Consider the following 24,440-nt stretch of genomic DNA (forward strand, 5'->3'; position numbering starts at 1 on the left):
CCGGTGGATCCAAGGGTGGATCTGAAGAGGTGAAGACCTGAAAGCAGAGGGGACAATGTTCAAAGTCACTAGCCAGTGACTACCGTGGAACCAGGATGGAACCAGGCAATGTCGGGTGCAAACAGGTGATGAAGTGAAGATTGTCTCTGCAGCCACGTGGACACGAAGAGGTCAAGGACATTTAGGAGTCGGTCACGAGCTGTCCCACGAAGGCTCTCGCTGATGGCGGTGTCGGCAACTTGATTGGAGCAAACATGCCTTGGCTAAAGCAAGCCACGCAGGAATCGATGCAAGCTTCTCACTCAGACCAGCAAGGTCAGAGCGGGTGCTACTTTTCAGGGGAGCAAGGGCCAGTCTGGAGCAACCAGACCAGCGGTGCAAGTCGTAGTTTTTGTCGCCAAGATGGCCGCTAGCCACGTGGCAAGTGGCCGGGATGGCGCATCGAGTGGCAAAGTGCAAAAGGGCCCCACGCAGATCGTGGAGAAGCTGGGGGGCTGATCTTCGGTGCAAATGCTGCTCGGTGTCGGGGCTTCTCAAACCCCAAAGCACAGCATCGAGGGTGCCTCGGGTGCTGCGCAGTCAGCTTCTCTGGGGTCTTCCAAGATGTCCGTTCCCACGTCTCTCGGTGCCTCCACGGGTCTCTTCTTTTCAGGGACTGTGGATCAGGCTCTGAGATGTCTGGGAGTCTGGGTCTTGTCAGGCTCTGGGCTCCGGCGGGAGGCGGTGGCAAAGCAGACGTCGAGTTGCTGGTTGGTGCCTGTATTCACAGGGTGGTCACTCCTTGGCCACAAGGGAGATTATCTTCTGTCTTCTGTGCAGAAGAATGTCGAAGTCCAGTTTTCTTCTTAGTTTCAAGTCGAGTTCAGGATGATCTGAAGTCTTGGGACACAGCTCCTACTCTTATTCCAAATCTAGGGGCCGGATTACCTGCTAGGTCCCTCCTCTGGGTGGGACCAGGAAGGGGGGTGGTTACACCCCCTTTCCTTTGTCCAGCTTCGCGCCAAGACTGGGGCTGGAGAGCCCCAGCACCGGTTTGAACTGGCATATGCACAGGGACACCTTGTGTGCCCCAGGCATGTCTGATTCTATTCAGCCCTGTCCTACCCAATACACAAAATCCTGTCTGGGGTGGTGCTAGCACCTCCCAAGGCAGGAAACCCTTTGTCCAAGCTGCCCTCTGCGGAAGGACTCCCAGCAGCAGGAGGTCAGACTTGTGTCTGTGGTGGCAGCATCCATTTTGTGATGCTGAGGCTCTGTTTAACTTTAACCGGGGTTCAGGTTAGGTACATGTCGTGTCCCTCTAGAAGGGTGGAATGCTACCCCCGTTACCAGAACTGGCGAGGGGGTAGTATTCCAATTTGTATGACACCTTACTCGACATGTTTTGATAAAGCCAAACCAAAGATAGCATTTAACCGCGCTGGTTCATAATGCACTTAAGAGTATATGGTATGGCAGTATCATGAAACAGCTAAAGGACATGGTTCCGAAAGCTGCAGACAGGCTCAGCTCATACCAGAGCACCATCTCACATATTTCCAAGCACTCTGCCTCCAGGATTGATGAGGCCTTCCATAGGAGTGGCTGATAGGAACATATGTGTCCATTTTAGGTTAGGCATAGGCATACTACACCTAAGTAAGGGGTGATTACACCGACTTACCCCAGCTGAGTGATCAGCCAGTTGTGTCAAATATGGAGGCCAGGCCAGGGGTGGCACAATACGTGCTGCAGACCCTGGTAGGCCTTGGAAGCACCTATGCCCTGGGTACCTGGGTACACTGTTACAGGGGCCAATAAGGTGAACCAGTTCCAATTTCGTAATGCACCTAATGTGCATTGGCATTAATTTAGAGAGAGAACAGCAGGCTGTGGGTCTGATTAGCAGGCCCACGGCCACATTAAGTCATAAACCAGTGAAGCAAAAAGCAAAAATTTGGGGTGACCATAGGGTAGCAGACCCTACTCTCCTACACTGGTACCTGAGCATCGTCGCCCCAATGCTGGCATCCGCGCGGCAGCACTCTAGTTAGCAGACTTTGGAGTTAGTACGGGGAGAGGATATGGCCTAACGACTGCTGACTTTGGAACTGGGGAACCAGGTTCGAGTATCGGCGTCGGCTCAACTAAAAAATACAAGGCCTCTCCTGGGTAGCCAACTAGCACTCTTAGCTTGCAACCCATTGCTCCTATGCGGTCCCATCCGACTACACTAAATCACTGTAAAACTGACCGCGCTCTCTGCTAAGGCCCCTCCCTAGAGCCCAGCTCACACAGCCTCAGCGCTGAACATGAACAATAGGTGGCTCTGGCCATCCCGCCCAAAGCGCTGAGTCCCATGGCTTCCCACCCGCGTTACTATGTTAAATCAAAAGATGAAAGACTTACTCAATGCTCTTCCGAGAACACAGCTTCCCTCTGCCAAGGTAGCAAGGTCAAAACCATCAGCTGACCGAGTCATCCGTGACTCATGAACGTGCATGGAGACTCTTTTCAATGGAGGCAGACTGCACGGAGCCCTCGGGGTGAGAATGTGAAGGCTAGGCTGGTTTAAAAGCCCCAAGTATTACAAGAGAGGGTAGGCTAGTGCTTAGTTACGTGGGGGAGATAGAGGCGTGGGAAAGGGAGGAGTTAGGTCCCCTGTAGGGAAGATGAGCTGTAGGTTGCAGATACCAGCCCTAAGGAAAGAGTGAGGGGTAAGTGTTAGAGGAGAGAGGGATAAGGGGGAGAAGCGGGTTGAGAAGGTGAGACGTATATGACACAGAGAGAAGATGGAGGCTGAATAGTTTTAGATACTTTTAGCTGCACTGTAGGTAGAAGCCTATTGTGGAATATATCAAAATTCAAAGTGGGCTTTGCTCCCACCCATTACTTACCATTGGTTGCCTGTCTCTCATTTGTTGCTTTTTGTCTTAATTGAAAACTTTCCTTGTCCATCTTATGTTTGGCCCGCTTCTTCTTAGGTTACTCCCTCCCCTGGAACATAGATTGCATCATAATGCCTGATTTTTTTTGGGGCGATGCTATACAGCATTGGCAAAGAAACAATGGCATAGAGAATAGAGTCTAGAAGGCAAGACCTGTTTGTTTTGTCAGTGCTTATTGCGAAAGCTCCGTTCTTATAAAAAGATGTAATGTAGTTTATAACCTTGTTTTTGCGTTAGACAATGTAATTATAATTGTTTATTTTATAATCATATTATTTGTATGGCTGAAAGAAACTTTGTTTGTCACTATTTGAACATTGCATACGTGCAAGCTGATAAGTCATAAATAAGTGACACTGCAAGCTGCACTTGTGTCTGTGCAGGTTTCATTTTACTAGTGAGCAGCATCACAAAGGGCAACTAATCCAAAGGAGCTGGAGAACCAATGCATTAAAAACAAGCATTGAAGATGCAATGGGTCTCGTCTTTGAATGAGTTGAAGCATTTGCTTTGCTAATGGTATTGTATGGCAAAGCAAGTGGCTTTGGCTTGGTAGAGGGCGAGACTAATTGCATTTTTAATGCTTGTTTTAACACTGGGCTTAGAGGCCGCACATTGCTTCACTGTCACTCTCTTTTGGTTGCTTCTTATTGGCTAGCTGCTGTAGGCTTCCTCCCTCCTTGTGTGTTTGTCCCTTCCTTGGAGGATGTGCGCATTACTTGTATCCTTCCACTGCTCATTTTTGGCACTACTTTTTTCTTTGTGTTTAAACACTCTGCACAAATGTGTCTTTTTCGGCCAGCTCACCCGTGCACCCCACCTGTGTTCCTCCCTCTCTTGTCCATATTACTTGTCCGTATTCACCCGTAACAGAGGCTGCACCAGGTGCAGGTTTCTAGCCATAATCGCAGGGAGGTCATGTGACCTTTCTGGCAGGATCCTATTCCCACTGTGTAGAAATATTGTAGGAGGCTGGATTAGTATATGGTGCACATTTATTCAAGTGAGGCATCTTGCCCTAATCCAAGTCGAGAACCAGGGGGTCGGTGTCCAGTGGGAGCACCAACAAGCATTGTCAGCTGCAACTGGTGTGGAGAGCGAAGAAGGAGCAACATTGGGACCAGCAAGGTCCAAGGGACTCTCCACCAGCAGGAGAGTCAGAGAAGGCCCTGAGCAAGAAGGGACTCCACTAGAGCAGGAGAAGACCCTCTGGAGGACCCACAGGCACAAGAGTTGCAAGAGGACCTCTGGCAGCTCACCAAAATGGAAGGCCCATGGTGCAGAGGATGCATTGAAGATGCTGTACTTGGCAGGAAGAGATGCGGGAGGCTGGAGCTTCTTGCAGCCCATAAATCTCTGGAGTGCCGAGCCAACAAGCCTTGGCAGCAGCAAGTCAATGTGGTGCACACAGGTTTGTTCCCAGCGGTTCCGACAAGGTCTATTGGCCTAATAAATTGCAGAGAGGACAGGTCAGGTGAGCTTCTCGAAGTCTGTGGGATGTCAGGAGCAGCAGACCAGGCAGCTTTGTTTCTGTGCCTGCAGATTCAGGGGTGTGACTCATTCACTCCAAGGAAGATTATTTTGGGTGTCCTTAATGCCCACAGGTCTGTTGAAGATCCTGGAAGAAGCACAGACAAAGACGATGCAGAAAACTTCCAGAACAGAGAGACCAGGAGCAGCAGCAGTCTTGCTTCCAGGTGAAGTCCAAGTGTTCAGACGGTCGAAGGGTGATGTGGTTTCAGGCTTGAGTCTTGTCCAATGACGAATCTGAGGACCCACCCACAGGTAAGCCCTTAAATACCCAAGGAAGGGGATTAGGACGACTCAGGGGTCCCTCCCAGAGGAGGGGATGGACAGAGGGAAGATAATCCCATGTCCTTTGTCCAGCTTTGAGCCAGAACAGGAGCTAAGGGCTTCCTGAACTGGCTCAAACTGCAGTATGCAAGAAGGGCACCAAAGTTGCCCTGCAAAGCAGCCTGGTGGCACTGGCAAGTGCCCCCACCCCAGCCAAATACACTATGTCCTGTATGGGAGGTAGTCACACCCCCCTGCAACAGTAAACCTATTGCTCCACCTTTCCTTGCTTGAGCTTGGCTCAGCAGTAGGGGGGCAAAATCATGGTTGTGGTCGGCAGCAGCACTAGCTTGCTGTAAGACCCTGAAAGGCTGTAATGTGAGTGTGGGAGAGTAGGATCTGCTTCCTATGGTTACCCCCACTTTTTGCTGTGTTTTCGACTTTAGTCTGGCTGTAGCCCTGCTAATCAGGACCACAGCCTAGCTGTTCTCTCTCTAAATTGATTCCATGTACTTTAGGTACATACCAAATTGGTTACTGAGTTACCTTGTGAGTCCCTAGTATATGGTACCTTATGTACCAAGGGCATAGGTACCCCAGAGGCCAACCGGGGGCTGAAGCATGTATTATGCCACCCCTGGGAAGCCTTCCAAACTGGCACCACAGGTCTGCACTTGCAGCCTGGGTAAGGTGGTGTAAGCACCCCTTACTTAGATATAGTATACCTATATCTACCTATACATATAGACACATAGTAACCTATAAGTCACTCCTATGGCAGGCTTGGCAATCCTGAAGGCAGAGTGCTTGGTTTTGTGTGAGAGGGTGACCTAGCATGAGCCACGCCCCTCTGCAGCTTTCGGAAATCCTTCCTTATAGCTGTTCTATGATATAGCCATACCATATACTCTTAAGTGCATTATAATGCTTGCGGTTAATGCTAACTTTGGTTTGGCTTTATCAAAACATGTGTTTGATGTCAAACACTTTGGAATACTACCCCCCGCCAGTTCTGGCTGCGGGGGTAGCATTCCACCCTTCTAGAGGGAGAAGATATGTACACACTGGTATACCCAGTTAAAGTTTTAAGAAGCCTCAGCATCACAAAATGGATGCTGCTGCCACAGACACGAGTCTGACCTCCTGCTGCTGGACGAAGCTCCGGCAGGGGAGGCCTGGACAATAGGTTTCCTGTCCAGGGAAGTGCCAGCACCTCCCCAGACTGGCTTTAGTGTATTGGGGCGGGGTGGGTTTCATTCAGTGAATGCTTTTCAGACACTTCCTGGGGCACACAAAGTGCTCCATGCATTTCCCAGTTCAAACCGGTTGCTGGGGCACTCTTCCCCAGCTCTGGCGCGAAACTGGACAAAGAGGAAGGGGTGTAACCACCCCCTCCCCAGGTCCTCCCATAGGTGGGACCTTAGAGTTAGTCCAACCCCTAAACTTAGTATAAGTATAGGACCCCAGTCCCTAGGACTTTAGATTACCCTGGACGAACCTCTGAAGACTAAATCTTGGACCTTCGACATTCCATATCGACTGGAAGACAGAAGACATCTCCCTGGAGGTCAAGGAGTGACCTCCCTGTTCAAACAGGCACCTAAGAGCATCTTGCTGGTCTGCATTTTTGAGGCTCTGGCCGGATCCTGAAGAATCTGCAACACAGGACACAGACTTCCAGACATCTCTGAGGACGACACAAGATCCAGCAAAGCTGAGACCCACAGCCAACACGAGAGACGTGGGAACGGAACTCCTGGACATCCTGCAAGTTTGCAACTGCACCTACTTCCTGAAGTTTTCCAAAGCTGTGCATTGGGCTATTTGTTGCCCTTGCCCCGAGCACCTTTTGCACCAAAGCAGAGAGGTCAGCACTCCACGAATGACCCGTGAGTCCCCTTTCTTCACCACAGCTCGAGGCTCCTTCGTGATCTCTACTCAGTTTGCTAGTGGGTCCCCACAAAGGACAATTCTTTGTTTCTTAGGCTTTCCTGATTGCTCTAGACATGCCCTGACTCCCCTCCAAAGGGTGAGTCCCTCAGACGTTGCTGGTCTGCACCGAAGCCAATCTTGTCTTCTTAAGTGGGTTGCTGTTGCCAAGGCTTGTTGGGTCCAATCCAGATACCGAAACTGCAGCACTCGACATCCTTCATGGGACAGCTCGAATCCAGCTCCTGGTTGTCATCAACGCCTCCAGGACCTCGTGGCTGATGAGTCAAGCTTCACCTACTTCACTTGAAAGCACCCAACTTTGGCTGGCATCTTCCTGTCGCCATCCTGGTCACTGGTTAGTGACCCAGACTCTGTCCCCTCTGCTTTCAGGTTCTTCAGATCTCCGATCCACCCTTGGATCCAATTGGACATTTTTCCTCTGGTCGTCTGCAGCACTTCTTCGCAGATCGCCATTGAAATCGACGACGAAACCCGACAACAAAAGACACCTATGCACTCGGCTTCCCTGGGTCAGGTAACACGAGTACTCCGGTGCTCCAGTGGGTCTTGACTCTCAAAATGTCTAAGTCTAAAAGGGTTCCATCGTAGTTCACCCCGAAGTGTCCTTAATCTTTAAAATTGTAACTTGTATTTTCTCCATAGAAGTCAAAAGGCGATCCGCAGCTGTGTTTAGACACTGCACGCATCCCCCTTGGACCTCCTGCGTTCCTACCTTTGATGGTTCCTGATTGCCCCAGCAGTTCTACAGGCCTTAGGCCTCCCTTCTATGCCTCACGTGGTTCTTATACCACTATTTTAGTATATGGTTTGTGAGGCCCCTATGGATAACGTATACTGTGCTGTTTACTGTGTGCTATTTAAAGTCCTTGTATTGTACTTTTGCCTCTAGCCTCATAAAGAGACTAGAGCGGTTGTGTTTAGAATAAATACATATATTTGATATATACCTTGTGTGGTGTACTTTCATTTGAGCATTCAAGAGATTATAGACTGGTAAAACAAGCTGCTTTACATTCCTTCAAGACTTAGCCTGAAGGCTGCTCCACACAGCTACCACTAGGATAGCTTTCTATAAAGGTTGTCTAAACCTACCATCAATAAGGGTTGTTTGGACTGGTACAAGGTGCCCACTAGAATAGTGGACATCATATGCCAGGCCAACTTCTCACACTGAGTACAGGGGGGGTACCACAATGGAGCTCCCCAGTACATGGGATAATACCTCCAACACTGGAATTGATGTTGGGGTATGATTCCAACATGTTTGTTACCAAACATGCCCGTCTTCGGTGCAGCCACTATATAGTTCGACATCTTGTAATGACTGATTTCAACTACACGTATCAAAATGGCTGCCTGCACTTACAAAGCCTGGGAATCGACTCTGGGATTTGTAGGGGTGTCCTACTCATGCAGGGGCACCCTCACACTTATAACCAAGCACCCTGCCTTCGTGACTGAAAGCCCTGCCTTTGGGGTGAAATAGGTATTAAGTTTAGTGACCTCAGATATAAGGAAACTTATATCTGTCATAAGAGGTGCAAGAACCAACTCACACAGGCTGCAATGTCAGGCCTGTAGTCACAGTTTGAGTAGTCTTCCAGGAGTGGCACAATACATGCAGTTCATAGGAGACCCCAGGTTTACCTATGCCCTGGGTACCTTATTAGCATATACTAGGGACTTACAAAGGTACACCAGTAGCTAATTTGTATGTACAACAGCACTTACCATGGTCAATTTAGGGAGAAAGCACAGTGAATGTGGTATTTTCCTCCGCAGAGAAAGTCCTTCTACTGCAAACCATCAATCCTGGGGTGGTCCATTCTTCTTCCTGGCCTGAAAGGGTACTGGCGCATCCCAGTGCTGAAGTCATTTTCGGACTCGAGATTTGGAAATGGAATGGATCAGAGGTTGGGAATGCCTTCCTAAACTTCCAAGAAAAACCACGCCTCGGAGCACCCACTTTGCCAGCCCTTGAGTTGGAGTTATAGCGTCAGAGTTCTCTGCACCTGTAAATGGGTTCATGTCGGCAAGTAATTCCTGTGTGAATTCCTGAGAGGCGTAAAACAGGTCAATTTAGTCACAAACGCAAGTTTTCAAATTAATTTACCTTTGTGAATAGGGAAGTCTTTGTGTAATTATAGAGTTACCACAGAAGACAGAAGAGTGAGGGAACTGAGGATTGGCTTGCCAGCAACATTGCCATGAGACAGCATAAGAGATATGTACTCACAAAAATGTATTGACTGCTGTGTGGGATAATGAGTACCGAGCCATTGGGAGGGAGCAATGTGTGTGAGAGATTAAAAGAAATCTAGAGAAAAAGAGAGGCAGAAGGAGAGAAGGTGAGAGAGAGGAAAACAGAGAGAGAGAAAGAGAGAGATGCAGTAAAGTATGGTGGCAATTCCTTACTTCCTTACATATGCTGGGCTTCCATGGTGTGATGGGGCACATCTGTGGCATAATGCTGTTACTACCACTAGGGTAATCATTTTTTTGCCAGATCGTGGCCCTTTGTTGCGCAATTAAAGACATACGGCGCCCATTGTATGATTATACCCAACCTGGCATTTTGGTAGATCTGGCTTAATTGTAGTAATTACGTGTATATTATTGGCATATAAGCCTCTTGGGACAGGAATGCCAAAGGGTACCCCCATTATAAGGCCATGTCTGGATTGATGGCCATGTCACAGGTGTAATGTTGGCCTTACCTTAATTATTGTAATTCCTGGCATATTATGGACATCTATTGCACAATGGTTATACCTCCTAGCATCTATATTACTTGTACACATATTATGCTCCAGCAATATATAATTGTTGTTACCATTGTAAAGCACTCTCATACCACTTAGTGAATAACGCTATAGAAAAACTCTACAAATAAATAAATAATGTTTATCCTGGCGCAGTGGAGGTAATTCCAGGCATGTTATGGTCATGCACGCATCACTAGGATCTTGATCTCAGGTAACTATAGCATCTGGTGCCCCCATTCTAGACCTGTCTCTGTCATTATGGAGAAAACACTGGTATAATCTGGTCCTGGCATAATAATGGTAATTCATTGCACATTGTGGTCGTTCACTGTATGATGATGGTGCCCTCTCTGGTATAATGCTAGCCAAAGCTTAGAGGTGATAATGCCTGCCATACTGTAATCCCAAGTATTGCAATATAAAGCCAAGTATGCCACCTACTGCCCCATCCTACAGCCATCTCTGGCTTGATGGGTACAACCCAGCATATTGTTAGCCCAAGCTCAGTGGTGGTAATTCCTGACATATTGTGGTCAATTAGTCACCCCTGGCATCTCAATATCAAGCAACAATGTCATCTGGTGCCCATCCTGTGACCATCCCCTGCTTGTATGTGCATGTTCCTGGCATAATGGTGGTGATTCGTGGCATACAGTGATCATCCAAGGTATGATGGTGCCCACTCTGGCATAATGTCAACCCTGTCTAAATTGAGGATATTCCTAACATATTGCGGTCATACAGAAATACCTGGCATCCAATCTCTGGCGATCCATGGTACCTGGTAACCCCATCCTAGGGAAATCTCTCCCCTGATGGAGCAAAATCATGCCATAATGCTGGCACTGCTGGTGTGGACAGCAAAACATGATGGCTTGTAAGCTACCCTGAGTGATTGTCAGTGGTTAGACTATCTGCAAGCATTGCTCCCATTACTTTTTGTGTATTTGATGTAACACACTAAGCGGCCAATGGCATACCCAGACATCGACCCTAATTTCACTGTGCCACCGGAATCAAGCTGTACCTTACCAAAGAGGCCAAAATAGGGCTTGTGTTCTGCTTGACACGGGACCTGGCTTGGCAGTTCAAGCTTGACTGTTCCTACTGGAGGAGGACCATGGCTGGGTTTAATATGAAGTGGCATGAAAGGCAAAAAAAACAATAGGCTGGAATGGTACTCCAAGTGACTGAAAGTAGTTAACATTCCCTCCATCCCCTTGTGAGTGTTTGATATAATGCCCTAAGCAGAAGTGAGTATGCCCAGACGTGGTTTCAGAGCTCACTATGCCAATGAAACGAAGCTGCACCTGAGTGGAGACCCAAATAGGCCAAAAACAGTTATGGGTTGAAAATTTTCCAGTTCTGAGAGAACCTGGCTTGGTAGTTTGAGATGAACTGTCCCTATTGGAGTAGGACCAAGACTGATCTACTTACGCCTGAATCTAATCTGTAGTGGCAACATGGGCAAAAGAATGATGGTTTGGAATGCTACACCGGACGATTGACAGTGAAAAGACTATTTGCAAGTATTCCTCCCATCACCTTTTGTGTGTTGGATAATACTGGTACAGCCATAATAATGATAATGCCAATTCTTGGCACTGTTGACTGTTTGACTGTGCTTTCCTTCAGTATAAAGGTCCTCACACCGCATGCCTCACCATACTTAGTAGACTTCCCGTCACCTCATACCTTGGCATTTTATACCTTGTGTGCACAATCCATCCATCAAATTGTGCAAGGCTAAAGAATGGGGTTCATCTAATTTCCTTATAGGTCACTACATGGGCATGACTATACACAAAAGTTTATTAGTTGAGATAGTTAGAACAAGTTGTTTCTCATCGCGTGACCATTAAATGAGTCACAATGAGGTCTGTCTCTTTTTAGACCCATTCAAATAATTTGCTAAAAGCTGGTATCGCCATGAGTTGAGCCTAAGAGACTGCTAAAATCAACATACATGTACAGAGCCAGATATCTTGGCATCAACCATTGTCAAAAGCAGCATCCAAGTTAATTTGGAGTATTTGTCTTGCCATCGCTGGTACGCTCTTATCAGAGTAAAACGTGTCAGGAGTTGCGTTTGCGAAAATTGTCAAACTAAGATGTCCAGAATGCAACTGAGACAAACTGCAAAGAAGTAAAATTGTGGAATTAGAAATTTAAAAAGTTAATATTTACGACGTGTGGAAGCTGCTGCATAATGGAAATTAATCCCAGATGCTTATTTGTATGACTGCATCTGGTTCATTGGCTTTAAATGTAAATAATGAGCTCCCAATCGAGTCTCCTGCCCAATAAGCAAGAAATTCGGTGGTTGAATATGTAAGTGCATTTTGAAGACCGTGTAAGGCTAAAGTCTGGTATCCTGGTTTGTTTGTTTGTTTGTACAGAGTAGTTTTCGCAAGGTACTTGCGCAGCCTCCCCATGGATGGTCCACTGGCATCCGGTAATAAATGGACGGATATCCTCTGATGGGATTTTGTGTTATATAAGAAGCTGCTGATCATGACGATGACGTGTCTAAAGCTGCGACTATGTGAGCAGCTGTATAGGAGGCATTGTGGGAATGCTGATCAATACAAGGGATTCCTATATGAGACAGTGGAGTCTGGAGGTTAAAGACGTCTGTTTAAGAATTCCCCGAGTTAGTAAACGAGATAAAAGGTGAAATCTGAGGGTCTGGAAGAAAGAAATTAACTTTCAAAAGAAACTATTGAATTCCGGACGTGACACTGTAGTGCAGTTAATGGGGGATTTTCAGAACGTTAAACAGTGAGAATTTGCTTTGGATTTCGTGCCTCTCGCGAAACGAGTGTAATGTGGAGGGTGCTTCTTAGAAATAGGACTACAGTCAACCATTATGAATAAAAAAACTTCTAACTGGTAATAAAAATACCAACCAAATGAAATCAGACACTATTAAACACCAGAAATAACTATTAATTACACCATAAGCCAGTTCCACTTCCAAGATGCAGATACAAATAATTCGAATTCCCTCCAGGCAGAGCACTGTGAATCCCTAGTGTAGGTTAATTGCAAGCGGAGCCAGCTGACGATTTCATCATGTTCACGGTGCATTTCAGTTCCCTGAACTGTGCTATAGAGATTCATTCATTCATTCATCCATTCATTCATTCATTCATCCATTCATAGGGAAGGCAGCCTTTACCTGCTTCAGGGCGCCCTCCACGCTCTGGGCCAGCTCCCCAGACTGCCTGGACAGGTCCCCTTGCCTCCTGTTAATCTCTGCCACTTCTGCCAGGAGGTTGTAGCCACACCATCCCGAAAAGCCGGCTAGGGACAAGAGAGCAGCGTAAAAGAGAAAGTGACAGGCCTTGCCGATGGCCAGCGTGTGAGCAGCCGGCTCTGTCCGGGAGCTCGAGCTTCCCTTAGGGTCTCTCTTTGCCACGTCCCCCGGCGCAGGCTGGCCGCTCCTGTCGGAGGAGCCGTGCTTGTGCCTCTGTTTGGCAGATGACATTGTCAAACACCTTCGCGCAAGAGGATCGGGGGTCCCGGGGCGCTTAAACTGCCCTGTAAGCAGTGTCAGGGCGCAGAAACGTGTCACCACGGGAGAAGCCTGACAGGAACGGGCCTCGAATGGAAAGCAGTTTTTGAACTTCTCAAATTCAAGCCTGCCTCTCCCCCGGAGCCTGCCCTACCACGCCTCCCGGGGAGGGGGGAAAGTGCCACGCACACCAAAAGCAAGCCATGCGGGGAACCAGGGCAGAGCCATCCCGGGCCCTGGGTACCCCCTCCTGGAGAGGCTGGTTGACACGCAGGTCAGGATTATAGCGATAATCAGACTCTGAAAAGGAAAAGAACAGTAAAACACCGAAAAACACATTATGATGTTTGAAACCGTGGCATTCTAATAGAGCTTCCTAGTGTGACTTTATCACCACGACTGGAGAGTGTGCCTGACCTCACATTGTGAGCAGTGTGTACAGTCTAGGGTCTCCCTGAGCGGGGCGGGAGCCCCGGAGGCGAGGGAAGGATGCGAGATGCCCGGGGGATGCCCTGGAGGCGCTGCCTGCATCAGCAGCAGCGGTTGTCGCACTCCTAGGCACTGGACGTGTCTAGCGAGGCACGCCTGCCTTCCCGAGGTCTCGCCGTCTTCCTGCGCTGCGTCCCCCCTCCGCCTCCTCCTCCCCTCCCGCTCCTCCCAGCGCTGTCATCGGTGCAGAGCCGCCGGGCTGGGGGCGGCCCCGCGCCGATGACAACACCTCCATCCAGCCCGGCGTCTCTAGGTGATGCTGCAGCCAAGATGGCGGCCGTCTGACGGGCGCAGCAGGCCAGCGGGGGCGACTGCGGGCACCGCGTCCGAAGGGGGCAGCACGGCGCCCCCACGGAGATGACACGGGCCCCGCCGCTGCCCACAATCATTCTACCCGGACGGCCCTCCCGCAGCAGGCAGGCGCGCCATGGCTGGCATCATCAAGAAGCAGATTCTGAAACATATTTCCAGGTCAGTGTGGGCGCTAGGAGGGCACACACAGGGCACTGCCCACCCTCCAAGTCTCGGTGGGCGCGGTGCGGCAGTGCCCTTCTCTTGGGGCAATGAGATCAGGGATATCCTATATAAATAAGCATAACGTAATGGGAACACGGACCCAGTACTTGTGAACGTTTTCATTACTGCCTTCTAAGAACATCACTTATTCGTATAAATATAATTTTGGGATGTAACGCCATATACTGAGCGTTAACATGTTTCTAAGAGCTTTCCAGTTAGTGGACCTAAGAGAGTAGAAACAATAAGAAGATCTGTACAAGATCACACATCGTTGCCCTTGTGTTATACTGTGCCCAGACCTCTGTTCTGTAGGTTCCCTAGCCTATGTTTTGGACCCAATAACCCCCAACTACAGCTATATGTATTACAAATGCTAGAAACGGGGCGCTCCTTGAGCTGCGTATATAACTGCTATCTTCTAAGCCCCACTGTGTAAGGTTACAAGTTAATAAGATTGTTTGCCCGGTGGAGACTGGTGGTGTCACCTGGCAGTGGACTATGCCCAGCTGGTGGGGGGTGGCTACGCGACAGCGCCGCCCTTTAACAGAAGTGTTCGAGCTGGCAGTGGGACAGGCACACTGGCCCCAGGGATGTACTGCAACGCCGATCGTTCCGGGAGGTTAATGATCTAATACATTGTGGGGCTAATGCAATTCCCTCGGAGGCCTGGAGCTCCCACTTGTGTTGCTGGAACACTATTAGAGGATAAGAGACTGGGAAGAATTGTATTCATTCAGAATATTGTAATTATTAAAGGAGTTGAAGGTTCAAGACGCTACATTGAGCTTGAAGTTCCCTAATCATTTTCTTTACAGATCCAAAGAAAGCAGTGCACGCCCCAAACAGTGCTAACCGACAATGCGAATAATATATTTTTTATATGCCTTTCTTTTATTAAACTTGTACCTTTTTATTGACGTTTTAATTAACAGGCTGCAGACATCTGCCATCCAGAATGTACATATTTTCTACGTTCTTAAATACTTCCAACATTGTGAAAATTCATACCTCCAAGAAGTTCGATAAATTAAAAAGCAAGGCATGTACATGAAGGTCATATTGTTATGACTCATAAATAAGTATGGAAGTTCGGAGTTTTGGTAGCTGTGCGTTCATATAGGTATGGAGGAACAGCTAAACAATGGTGTATTGTGTGATAGTAGTGACAAACGTTTGATAATTCATACTCCACAGTTAAAACTATTGTAGTTCTGCAGTTGTGTTGGACATAAATTCTCTCGGGCCATTTGAGATTTTGTCTGTGTTGTAACTCAATGAATCATCGCCAGCTTTCCAAGTCCCTGCTGCTAAGCCAGAGTGTGAGGTCATGTAGAATTTTGAGAGTGTTTGTGTTGGAAGGAGTGTCAGTTGAAGATCTGGGCTGAGCAGCAAGGAGGCTGCTCCTAGTGGGGTTTACTTACCATCTTACTAGTAATTTGGAACTGACTGTAACTGAGTCTTAATCAGTGCTTAATTTGAGCCTGTGGTTTCCGGTGCTCGGCACCAGCACTTAATTGTCAGCACCAGAGCTTGTGACAGCCTGCCACAAGGCAGCGCTGTCTTGCTAATTTAGAGATGACAACAACAACAGTTAATTATTAATGCTATATTTATTGAAAATGACTATTACCTGCTGCCAAAGCCATTCTTCTCCCTGGGGGTGGGGGTCTGAAATAGTCAGAATTTTCACACTTTAGGAGTGTGAGGGTTAGTAGTTGTGTTGTTACTATCACTGGACGCATAGCAGGGGCAATGTGCGGTGCAAGCTGTAGTGGCCTCCTGCCGAAAGCCCTGGCACTTATTTGTTTACAAATTAAGCACTGGATAAACCTTCTTCTACAACCTACAGTACGGCTACCAGACTTCCTTCCTTTACAAAAGTCTGCTTCAGATGCCACTACGTTTGGTACCTCTTCCGTCGTGCCATTATTGAAAGATCCCTGCATTGGTGTATTCTCCACAGGATTTGCCGTTACCCAAATTAATCGTATTCAATTTACGGAACTCGGAAGGATGGAAGGCCGTGACAGCCTTGTCACACTGGAAATCATGATCTTCCAGTCGTGTATCATTGGCATACAGGTTTAACCCACTGAGCCAGCCTGTGGAATGGCATGTTACTCTTTTAAACTACATAACCTGTATGCGATGTTGACAGGTTAGGTATGAGAAGGCTTAACTAACATATTGTTGGTTAAATTGCTTAAGTGCTTGCCAAATGTCACCTGTTTCAGTCTTCCAGGGTTTGAGATTTATTAGCCCAGTAGACACGTCTATACCGACCTGTAGACCTATTGATACAATACGTGCCAAGGGTTGCAGGAGCTGCCTTGTTACTTTGTTTCAAGTGATACTCCCCCCAGCTCACGCCTGCTGCCCCCTGTGTGAACAGCTGCTCATTTCAGTAACTATAGGCTCAGAAGAGTCAGAAGGAAGGTAGCTGAGGCAGGGCAGGGCTGCTGAGGCGAATCAACCCCTGTGGATGCCTTCTTATGACTGCATCATCAGCATATTACAGACACCATTCTCTCTGTTCACCATCCAGCTGACCAAGTGTTTGATATCTAAAGCGCCAGGATACCCGTAGGGTGGCAGTAGCGCTGTACAAGCATAGATACAATACAATACAATACAATACACCTGAGTGGACTGTTCAAGTAGCTAGAGAAGCCACATGGCCTGGCTTTACCCTAACAGGTGCTGGGACACTGGGTTTGGGTGTCCTATTTTTTCTTACTTACCGGCAGCATTTCAGCTAAATCATAGAAGTGCTCAAATTGATGTTATTCACCCTGTCACGCTAGGTGACATCATAGGACCATAGATGCTATACATCAAAAGCAATATACAACTTAATTTGACTGACGCATATACGATCATTGATGGATTTAATGCTTAATAGGAGCACATTCCATAGCAGTGATGCCTTGATCGAGAAGACCAGACCCATCACTGGCATTTCTTCAACTTGGCTACTACAAGGCCTCGGAGCCCTGCTGATTGCAGTGTCCTTGCAGGTTGGTCATTATATAAATTACTAGAGTGCACTGCTAACCCAAGCAGTGTCCTGGTGTTAAACATAGAACCAAAACATATGGATAGAGTGATCAAGGGAAGTAGAGAAAAATAATGTTTTTGAAGTTAGATTCATGAGGTAATAGTTGGACATCCTGAAACTGACCCACAAGAGTAGATTCCAACCACTGAAGCACAGTGCCTTGAATACCACAGTCTGTAAGACAGTCAAGTAGGTTGGAAAGATTACCAGTGCTGTACCCTGTCAGCAGACCAAGGAGGACCATGGAAGGTGGTAGCAAATTCCAGTATCTGGCAGGCTGGTTAGAGAAAGAAAATTTACCAAAGTGGCCACGCTTGAACCGTGGTGTTGTTGAAAGTGTAAAGCTGTGAGGGATGGGAAAGTGAAAGCTTACGTATGAGATAGGTGGATGCAGTATTGTTAAGAACTTGATGAATTAGAAAAGAGCTTTCAAAGTTAATCGGTTTTGGATATGAAACCATCTAAAATGCTTATTTCCCTCCCCAGTTTATAGAGACCAGTTGTGTTTCCATTAAATAATGGTTTATTATTAACTTCACTCTGACGGAGAGAGCCTATGACATCTGGCACCTAAGACCTCAACCGTAGATACATTTCCATGCCATGGAGGTGTATGCAGTGTTGGAATGGGTAGTAGACTGGTTAATCCTGATTGGCTGCTTGGAATGCAGAGCCTGCCTGGTTAAGTCCTGTGAGTGCTGTTACTCATTGCTTTATGGGTTGAGTAGTAAATTACATATTTGGTACTGAAAATGGCATCCGACGCATGAAGAGAGGAACACAGTTTGAGACTGACTCCAAAAATACACAACAACTACAGAACTGGCAGGTTAAGTGTACAACCCTTGTATTAAAAAAGAATACAATAAATAAATAACTTTCACCGTGTGAGATTAAGGTCTCACCTCCTGATGGAAAGATGCAGGTGGTACATTCTAGAGACATACTTTAAAAGAAGGGGAAGGTTCTTTTTAGTGTGAAAGATTGCGATTACCTCCAAATTAAGGCTTCCAGGCTGAGTTTTCAACAATAAAAGGATCAGTAGATTCAGACTTGCCTTTTATGTCTCTGCGAAAACATAGATTTTATTGCCGCATAGAGGTAAAGGTGATGGTGTTACTAAACCGTTGTAGACACCCAGGTTCATAGCTTGTTGGTATGTCTTGTGCAAGAGTATATGGCATATAAATCAATATGTAAACTAAGAAAGGCATCTTTTCATCTGTTAGAATCCTTAAAATGCCTACACCTTAGCATAAAGGCTGACCAGTGAAAGTATGTATGTTGCTGATGAGCAGCTAGTGTTAGCTGGAATAAACCTACAACGTTATGTCTGATATTGTATCCTGCCTGACTATGGCAATATGTGCACGTGAGCGAATACTCTTATGTAGATTAAGTAACACCCAGTGACACTCACAAAGTGGTTGGGTTAGTTTAAATGGATGTGTGTACTGCAGTAGCCTTAAATAAGGGACTTTACCATTCAAGCATGAAATGAGTCAGATTCTCTTGGTATGAGGAAAACATTTGTTAGTAGGGCTGGAAAATGCGTCTGCAGAGGGGGGTGTTGAATCTGTGCAGTCACCTGACTGGCTAGCAGTGCTAGGGGCAAGTAATAATCGCTTATCGGAAACATGTGGAACCTTTTTCATGAGGAAAAGGTCTGTGGATTATTATTCAAAGATGACTTCTAATAAGGCATTTGAGGGGGGGAGGGTGTGATAATGGAATATCATTTTAACAGAGTACAAGTGGTTGAAGCCTGGACATCGGGCACAGACAGAAGCTATGATTAAAACTGAGGTTAAAAAAGCTGAGAATTTAAAAGACTCCGCAGAAAAGTTTAACTTCTCAAACTCAGCAAAAGGAAAATTGAGAGTCAAAAGTAAGAAGCATTAAAAGTAGATCCTGTTACTAATTGTTAGCCATGGCCTGAAATTCACTGTAACATATAGGGGAGGCTTTTATTCCGGTAGGGTGCCCTTTCCCGAGAGATCTACATTTCACTTCTAGAAATGGAAAGGCTCAGACAGTGCTGCCAGTGATAAGTTACCCACCAAAATAGGTGAAAACTGTTTTGTTTCTAGACTGTAGCTGAACAGATCACAGACTTCAAAAGTATATCATTTCAACCTCAGTGTTGTAAGAGTTGCACAGATGGTCCGTTCAAACATGTGCAAAACTAGCTAAACAATCAAATATTTGATATTTTTATGGTTTTACATTGATGACCTTTTAGCAATGTTATCTTAAGATTTGTGGAGAATATTTTACCTGAGTGCCTACCATACAGATTCTTAATGAGGGATTGGCAAGGTAAACTGATTAAATCTTATAATTACGCTTTTGCTTTTCAGGGCTGCAGGTAAGAGTGGGTGCAATAACACTCATATCCTGGGTAAAAATCCAAGTGAAGAATGGTAAAAATCCAAGTGAAGAATGCACAAGTTTGTAAAGAAATATTATGGTACACATAAAGATTTCCAATCTTTGCTCTGTTTTAGAAACTAAAAATGTCAGCAGGTCCATCTTTGATGGAAAAAATACACAATCTCTGCAGTGAAATTTTTATAGCGTGGAATGAATAAGTATACCTCCATAGATTATGGTGTCTACCTCAGCATCCCCAGGGTATTCCATTTGTCACAGGCTCAAATTCCAGTGGGTAGGCACCGCTTTTCATGCTCTCAGGTTGATAACATGAGTATCATCATGTTGAGTAAAAGTCACACCAGTTGCTTACTGTGGTCCCAGTTGTAAGAATAGTTACTAATGCTCATGTATCAGTCTTATCTTCTCAACAGAAGTATCCTTGACTATAGGATAGAGCTATTATCAGCTCCCTGTGCCTAGTGTGAATTCACCTATGTTGGGAAATACCACTCTATGCAAGTTATGCCGCATTGGCTGTTATGAAAGAGTAGGAGATCTTAGAGGCCCTCTGTGTTACCAAAAGCATGACGCCCCCTGTTGGGCTTCCCATAGCTGATTAATACTGCTGCCTTTTGAAGTTTGCTACATACCTGCGCGTGTATCCCACACACATCGGTGTCCAAAGCTCTTGATGTGGCCAGAGTAGTCTCAAGTCTGATGATAGAATGGAGATTTCTTGGGTGCATAGTGTGGTATGTGAAGGCTCTCAGGATTTTTTGTTTTTTTAAGTTGATTGGTAAAGAAAACTGTGCCCACAACAGTTTAAGGTCTGAAAGCGCATCCTCTGGAATCCCATGAGCATAAAAGCAAAACAACTCGAGCACGGAGCCCATATTTATGTTTTCATTCACAGGGCTTCAATGGAGATCATGTGACGAACCGGGCCCTGCAAGATTTAGCTGATCTCGAACAATACCTGGATTTAATGGAAAAGGAGGCTAATTGTGCCCTCCTTACCATTGCTAACACGCACTGTGCCCTACATTTAGTGCTTACCAGTCTGTCCACATGACATTTCACCTTCGATGTAACCCGTCCCTTACATTATGGGCAAGCATCTGCTTGCCGCCCAGCCAGATGACCTTTAATTTCTGGCATAACCATATCTTTACCTTCCAGACACTCGCCTTCTTCCAGCCCAATTGGTTGCCCTTTCATGTCTGGTGTAACAATACCTTCTGCTTCCAGCCCAGCTGGGTGACCTTTCACTTTCGACTTAAGCATACCTTTTCCTTTTTTGGGCAAGCGTCTGCATCCAGCTCGCCAGTTGACCATTCATTTCTGGTGTAACTATTCATTTCATTCACAGCAAGTATGTGCTTACACTCCATTAACTGATTGGTTTCATAGGTGAAAGTCTCCACCCTTCCTTGCTAAGTAACTCAGTCCTATCCATTTACTTCTTCCGGACCACAGGCTATGGCATCGATTATTTATTTCTAGTTCATCCCTCAAGGCTATTGCGGGAGGCTGCCAGTACCTTCTACGTCCTCACTGTACCCTGCTTCTGGCCTGTTCCCCTAGGATCGCATTATAAGTACTACCATGCCTTGCTAACCGATTCCCCTGCTGGCAACCACCCCATGCCATAAGTGCCCCTCATTTCTTCCAATACCTGCCAACAACCCCTTGCATTCAATGTCACCCTTATGTTCCATAGAAATACACCAACCTCTATGTCTGACAAGTGCACTCCAACTGGAACGTAACAGGCTGACTGCCATTAATTAATTAAACAATACTTAATCCCACCTAAACCCGTATCCTGCAAAAGTATGGCCATGAGGCTGTTTAGTCCCTTCTAGACAACACTATATCCTCCTGGGACCAAGCCCCTACCCATGGGCTCCTGGGAAGTATCTCGGACCATACCACTTCTGTGGCATTGATGCCCCTGGCCAAGTCATTGAGGGAGTCCTTCATAATCTGACACAAGCGAGTTCTACCCATATGTAGGAGGTCATTTCCATCCAAGTGGATAATTAAAACATCTGGGTTTCTTGCCCTGGTTCGGCATGACTGAATGATACCTTCAAATTCCTCCCACCGCAACACTGGCTTTCTGAAACATTTCATCCTTGTGTGTTGAAATTGGAATACTGGATTCTCCCCATTGTTGCCAGCTCTTTCCGCATCCCCGGGCATGTAGGAGTGCCCGGTTTTGCACTCCATGGAGTAGAACACAAAAGAGGGGAGAAGAATGAGTCCACAGTAATGACTTTATTACCGTTAGCAAGCATGTTATTTTAGCATATATCATCGCACCAAAGTCAATATAAAGTGCACCCCCAACCTGCTTCCTAGTCTCACATTGCTTCACTATTGCTTGGGTGTGTATATATCTGGAACCTATCTGAACCCCATCTTAAGTTTTTTTTAATGACATTCACAGACAGTCCTTCCTAGAAGTCTGTTGTTGCTGCCCTAGGGCAAAATGAATGTGTGGTAAAGTAGCACCCCTAGAGACCCGCTATCGTTACTGCTGCGGCCTACAACTTTTTATACTGATATATTGGCGAAGGTGTTCCATCCCTGTGGGTGGGGAGAAATGCCTCACGTTTGACCTCTGCCCGTTCATTCTTTTACCCTGCCAGAGGCCTAACCGGGCAATATAAGCTGTAGCCGTCCATCTTATTTAATGTAATAACCTGTCCTCTGCCCATCTGATCCGTCTTAGATTACCTGGCTCGTAAGGCATCTTTACTTAAACGTGTTATCACGAGGAGATGTTCTTCGTTCTATATCTTTATAATCTAGATATGATATTCAACATGGACCCCCCGCACTGAAATGTAACCTGAATTCCAACTTCCTAATCTCCATGAATTTACATCGCTTCTCTCCCTCACTTAAGTTAACTGTAAGACTCTTCTCTTCTTCACATCAAGCACATATCCAAATCCACCAACCCTTTCCTCCCATTCCTCAAAAAAGAAACTTCTTCCCCAAGGATCATGTTAAAAGAGCAGTTTGAGCCTTAGTAATAGTCAGACTAAGCAGTTCTATTTTAGCTGGTATTCCTCAATTTCAACTAGCCCCACTGAAGGCCATAGTGCATTCCCCATCCAAACTAGTGTCTTTGAAAAAATCCAGTCGCATTTCTCCCATACTGCGTGAGTGGCATGGGCTACCACTGAGAGTTCTCTAGGTCCTGTCTCAGCAGCCGAAACACCCTGAGAAATTAAGTCCCCAAACGTCTTTCACGCAGAGCTGTTCCTTCTCCAGGGCAGCAATCTCAACCTGGAACTCTCCTCCAACAATTGTGAGTACTCAGCCCAGCTTTCTCAGAAAACATCTGAAAACTCACTTACTCCACCTTTACTTGGATACATAATATATCATTTGTAAACATACCACTGCGGTGGTCCTCTCCTACCCTGTACTGTTCACCCCCTCTCTTCCATATAAAAGTACTGTTGCTCCCTGGTCTTGTCTGTGAAGGCTCTTAAGTTGTTAATTGCATGGTTTCCCAGATGAAACTACTGTTGCTCTCTTGTGTGAACGGGTTATGTCCTTAAACTACTAGTGTTATGGGTTCCACATTTGACGTAAAGTGCATAAAATTATTTGGCTGCAAGTAAACTACATAAGAACAGTATTGAAATAAAAAATAGAGAAGTCTCAAATCACACCCTTGATTTATTTCATTTTTTTAAATACTCGATGTGTTTTAGGGTAAAAATCCCTTCTTTTTATATTGATGGAATTACAAATTTTACCTTTCTCACTGGAAGGTTAACATCTTGGCAATTTCCCATGAGTCTTTATGCAATCAATCTAAACAATATTCCACTTGATGTGCTGTGACATAATGAATTTATCCGGAATCTCGGGTGCTTTGTCTTGATGTTAATTTTTGTTTGGGCTTCTCCTTTTTTGCCGCACTCTTGCATTTTTGCAAAGGATTTATGGAGATCATTATTAATCAATACTTTCTCTCCCCATTTTAAACCTATGCACTTGAGCTGTGTTTCACAACAGTTACAATCTGCTGCTTTAGTCATTTGCAGTAGCGTCATTAGAAGTGATTTTTAGAGTCATATACTGGGCCATGGATCAAACCTGCAAAAAAAAAAATATATATATATATCCACTGAAACATTAAAGTAAACTTTGAAAAACACTGAAATTCACTAGTTTTATTTACAGTTATCTCAAGTAACCATAACTCATGCTCTAAGGTAACTGTAACTCGCCTCCCGCCATGCACAATTTTCTCTGCAGTAATTTCGATGCAAATGTTCCAGTGATATCAATGATGTCATAGAAAATGTCATGAGAGATGTAATATGTGGGGTAATTAGCAGTGAATGGGGGGTGCGCAAGTTATAGTTACCTCAGGGTTATAGTCACTTGAGATCACTATAACTGGTGGATTGCTGTTGTTTTTCATGTTTAAAATGTTACGTTGTAACTGAACAGCTCACCTAACTATAACCTCACTTCAACCTTTGGTTTTTGAAGTACATTTATTTTCTAGAGGTTTTTTATCGAAAAGTACGTATATCCTACTCCTCCCCCCCCCCCCACACTGCACATGGCCTACAGTATGGCCTACAGCCAACACCCCCTGCATGCAGCAAACCTCACGGTGCGCATGGCTTTTGGCCTTGCAAAGTGGGGGTTTGCCACAAGACCTGGCCTGTTGCCAGGCCCTGTGGTCAACCCCCCTAAAGACAGCCAGCCCCACACTATGCAGGTCATTCAGCCGTGCATGATGAGGGTTGGCCACAGGGCTGTTTTATTTAATTAAAGGGGAGGGAGGTCACTTAGCCTCCTCACCAAGCCTTATTAGGTCCTGGGGACACCTTCCCCAGGACCGGTAGTTGAAGTCAAGGGGAGTGGAGCCATGCAGCCCCTTTCCTGAGTATCAACCCTGGGGACTCCATCCCCCAATCCCCTGGGGCCAGCATTATTTGCGGGTGCGTGGCCACCCAGGGCATCCAGCATATATTCGTTTGGGGCACGCAGGGGTAGCCCCC

The 24,440-nt window shown here is 46.2% G+C and overlaps 2 protein-coding genes across 2 annotated transcripts in view; one reads left to right on the forward strand and one right to left on the reverse strand.

Annotated features, from left to right (window-relative positions):
- The window catches only part of CKAP4 (cytoskeleton associated protein 4), a 118,732-nt gene extending 105,679 nt beyond the window's left edge, over positions 1 to 13,053 (reverse strand). The window contains exon 1 of the mRNA XM_078678297.1: positions 12,621 to 13,053. Within this exon, the coding sequence (XP_078534423.1) occupies positions 12,621 to 12,929 (309 nt within the window). The 5' untranslated portion in view covers positions 12,930 to 13,053. The remainder of the gene's footprint in view (positions 1 to 12,620) is intronic.
- Positions 13,054 to 13,678: 625 nt separating this feature from the next.
- Positions 13,679 to 24,440, forward strand: part of BLTP3B (bridge-like lipid transfer protein family member 3B) — a 313,057-nt gene continuing 302,295 nt past the window's right edge. The window contains exon 1 of the mRNA XM_078678312.1: positions 13,679 to 13,916. Within this exon, the coding sequence (XP_078534438.1) occupies positions 13,873 to 13,916 (44 nt within the window). The 5' untranslated portion in view covers positions 13,679 to 13,872. The remainder of the gene's footprint in view (positions 13,917 to 24,440) is intronic.

This window comes from Lissotriton helveticus, chromosome 1_1, assembly GCF_964261635.1.
Source record: "Lissotriton helveticus chromosome 1_1, aLisHel1.1, whole genome shotgun sequence".
Lineage (NCBI taxonomy): Eukaryota > Metazoa > Chordata > Amphibia > Caudata > Salamandridae > Lissotriton > Lissotriton helveticus.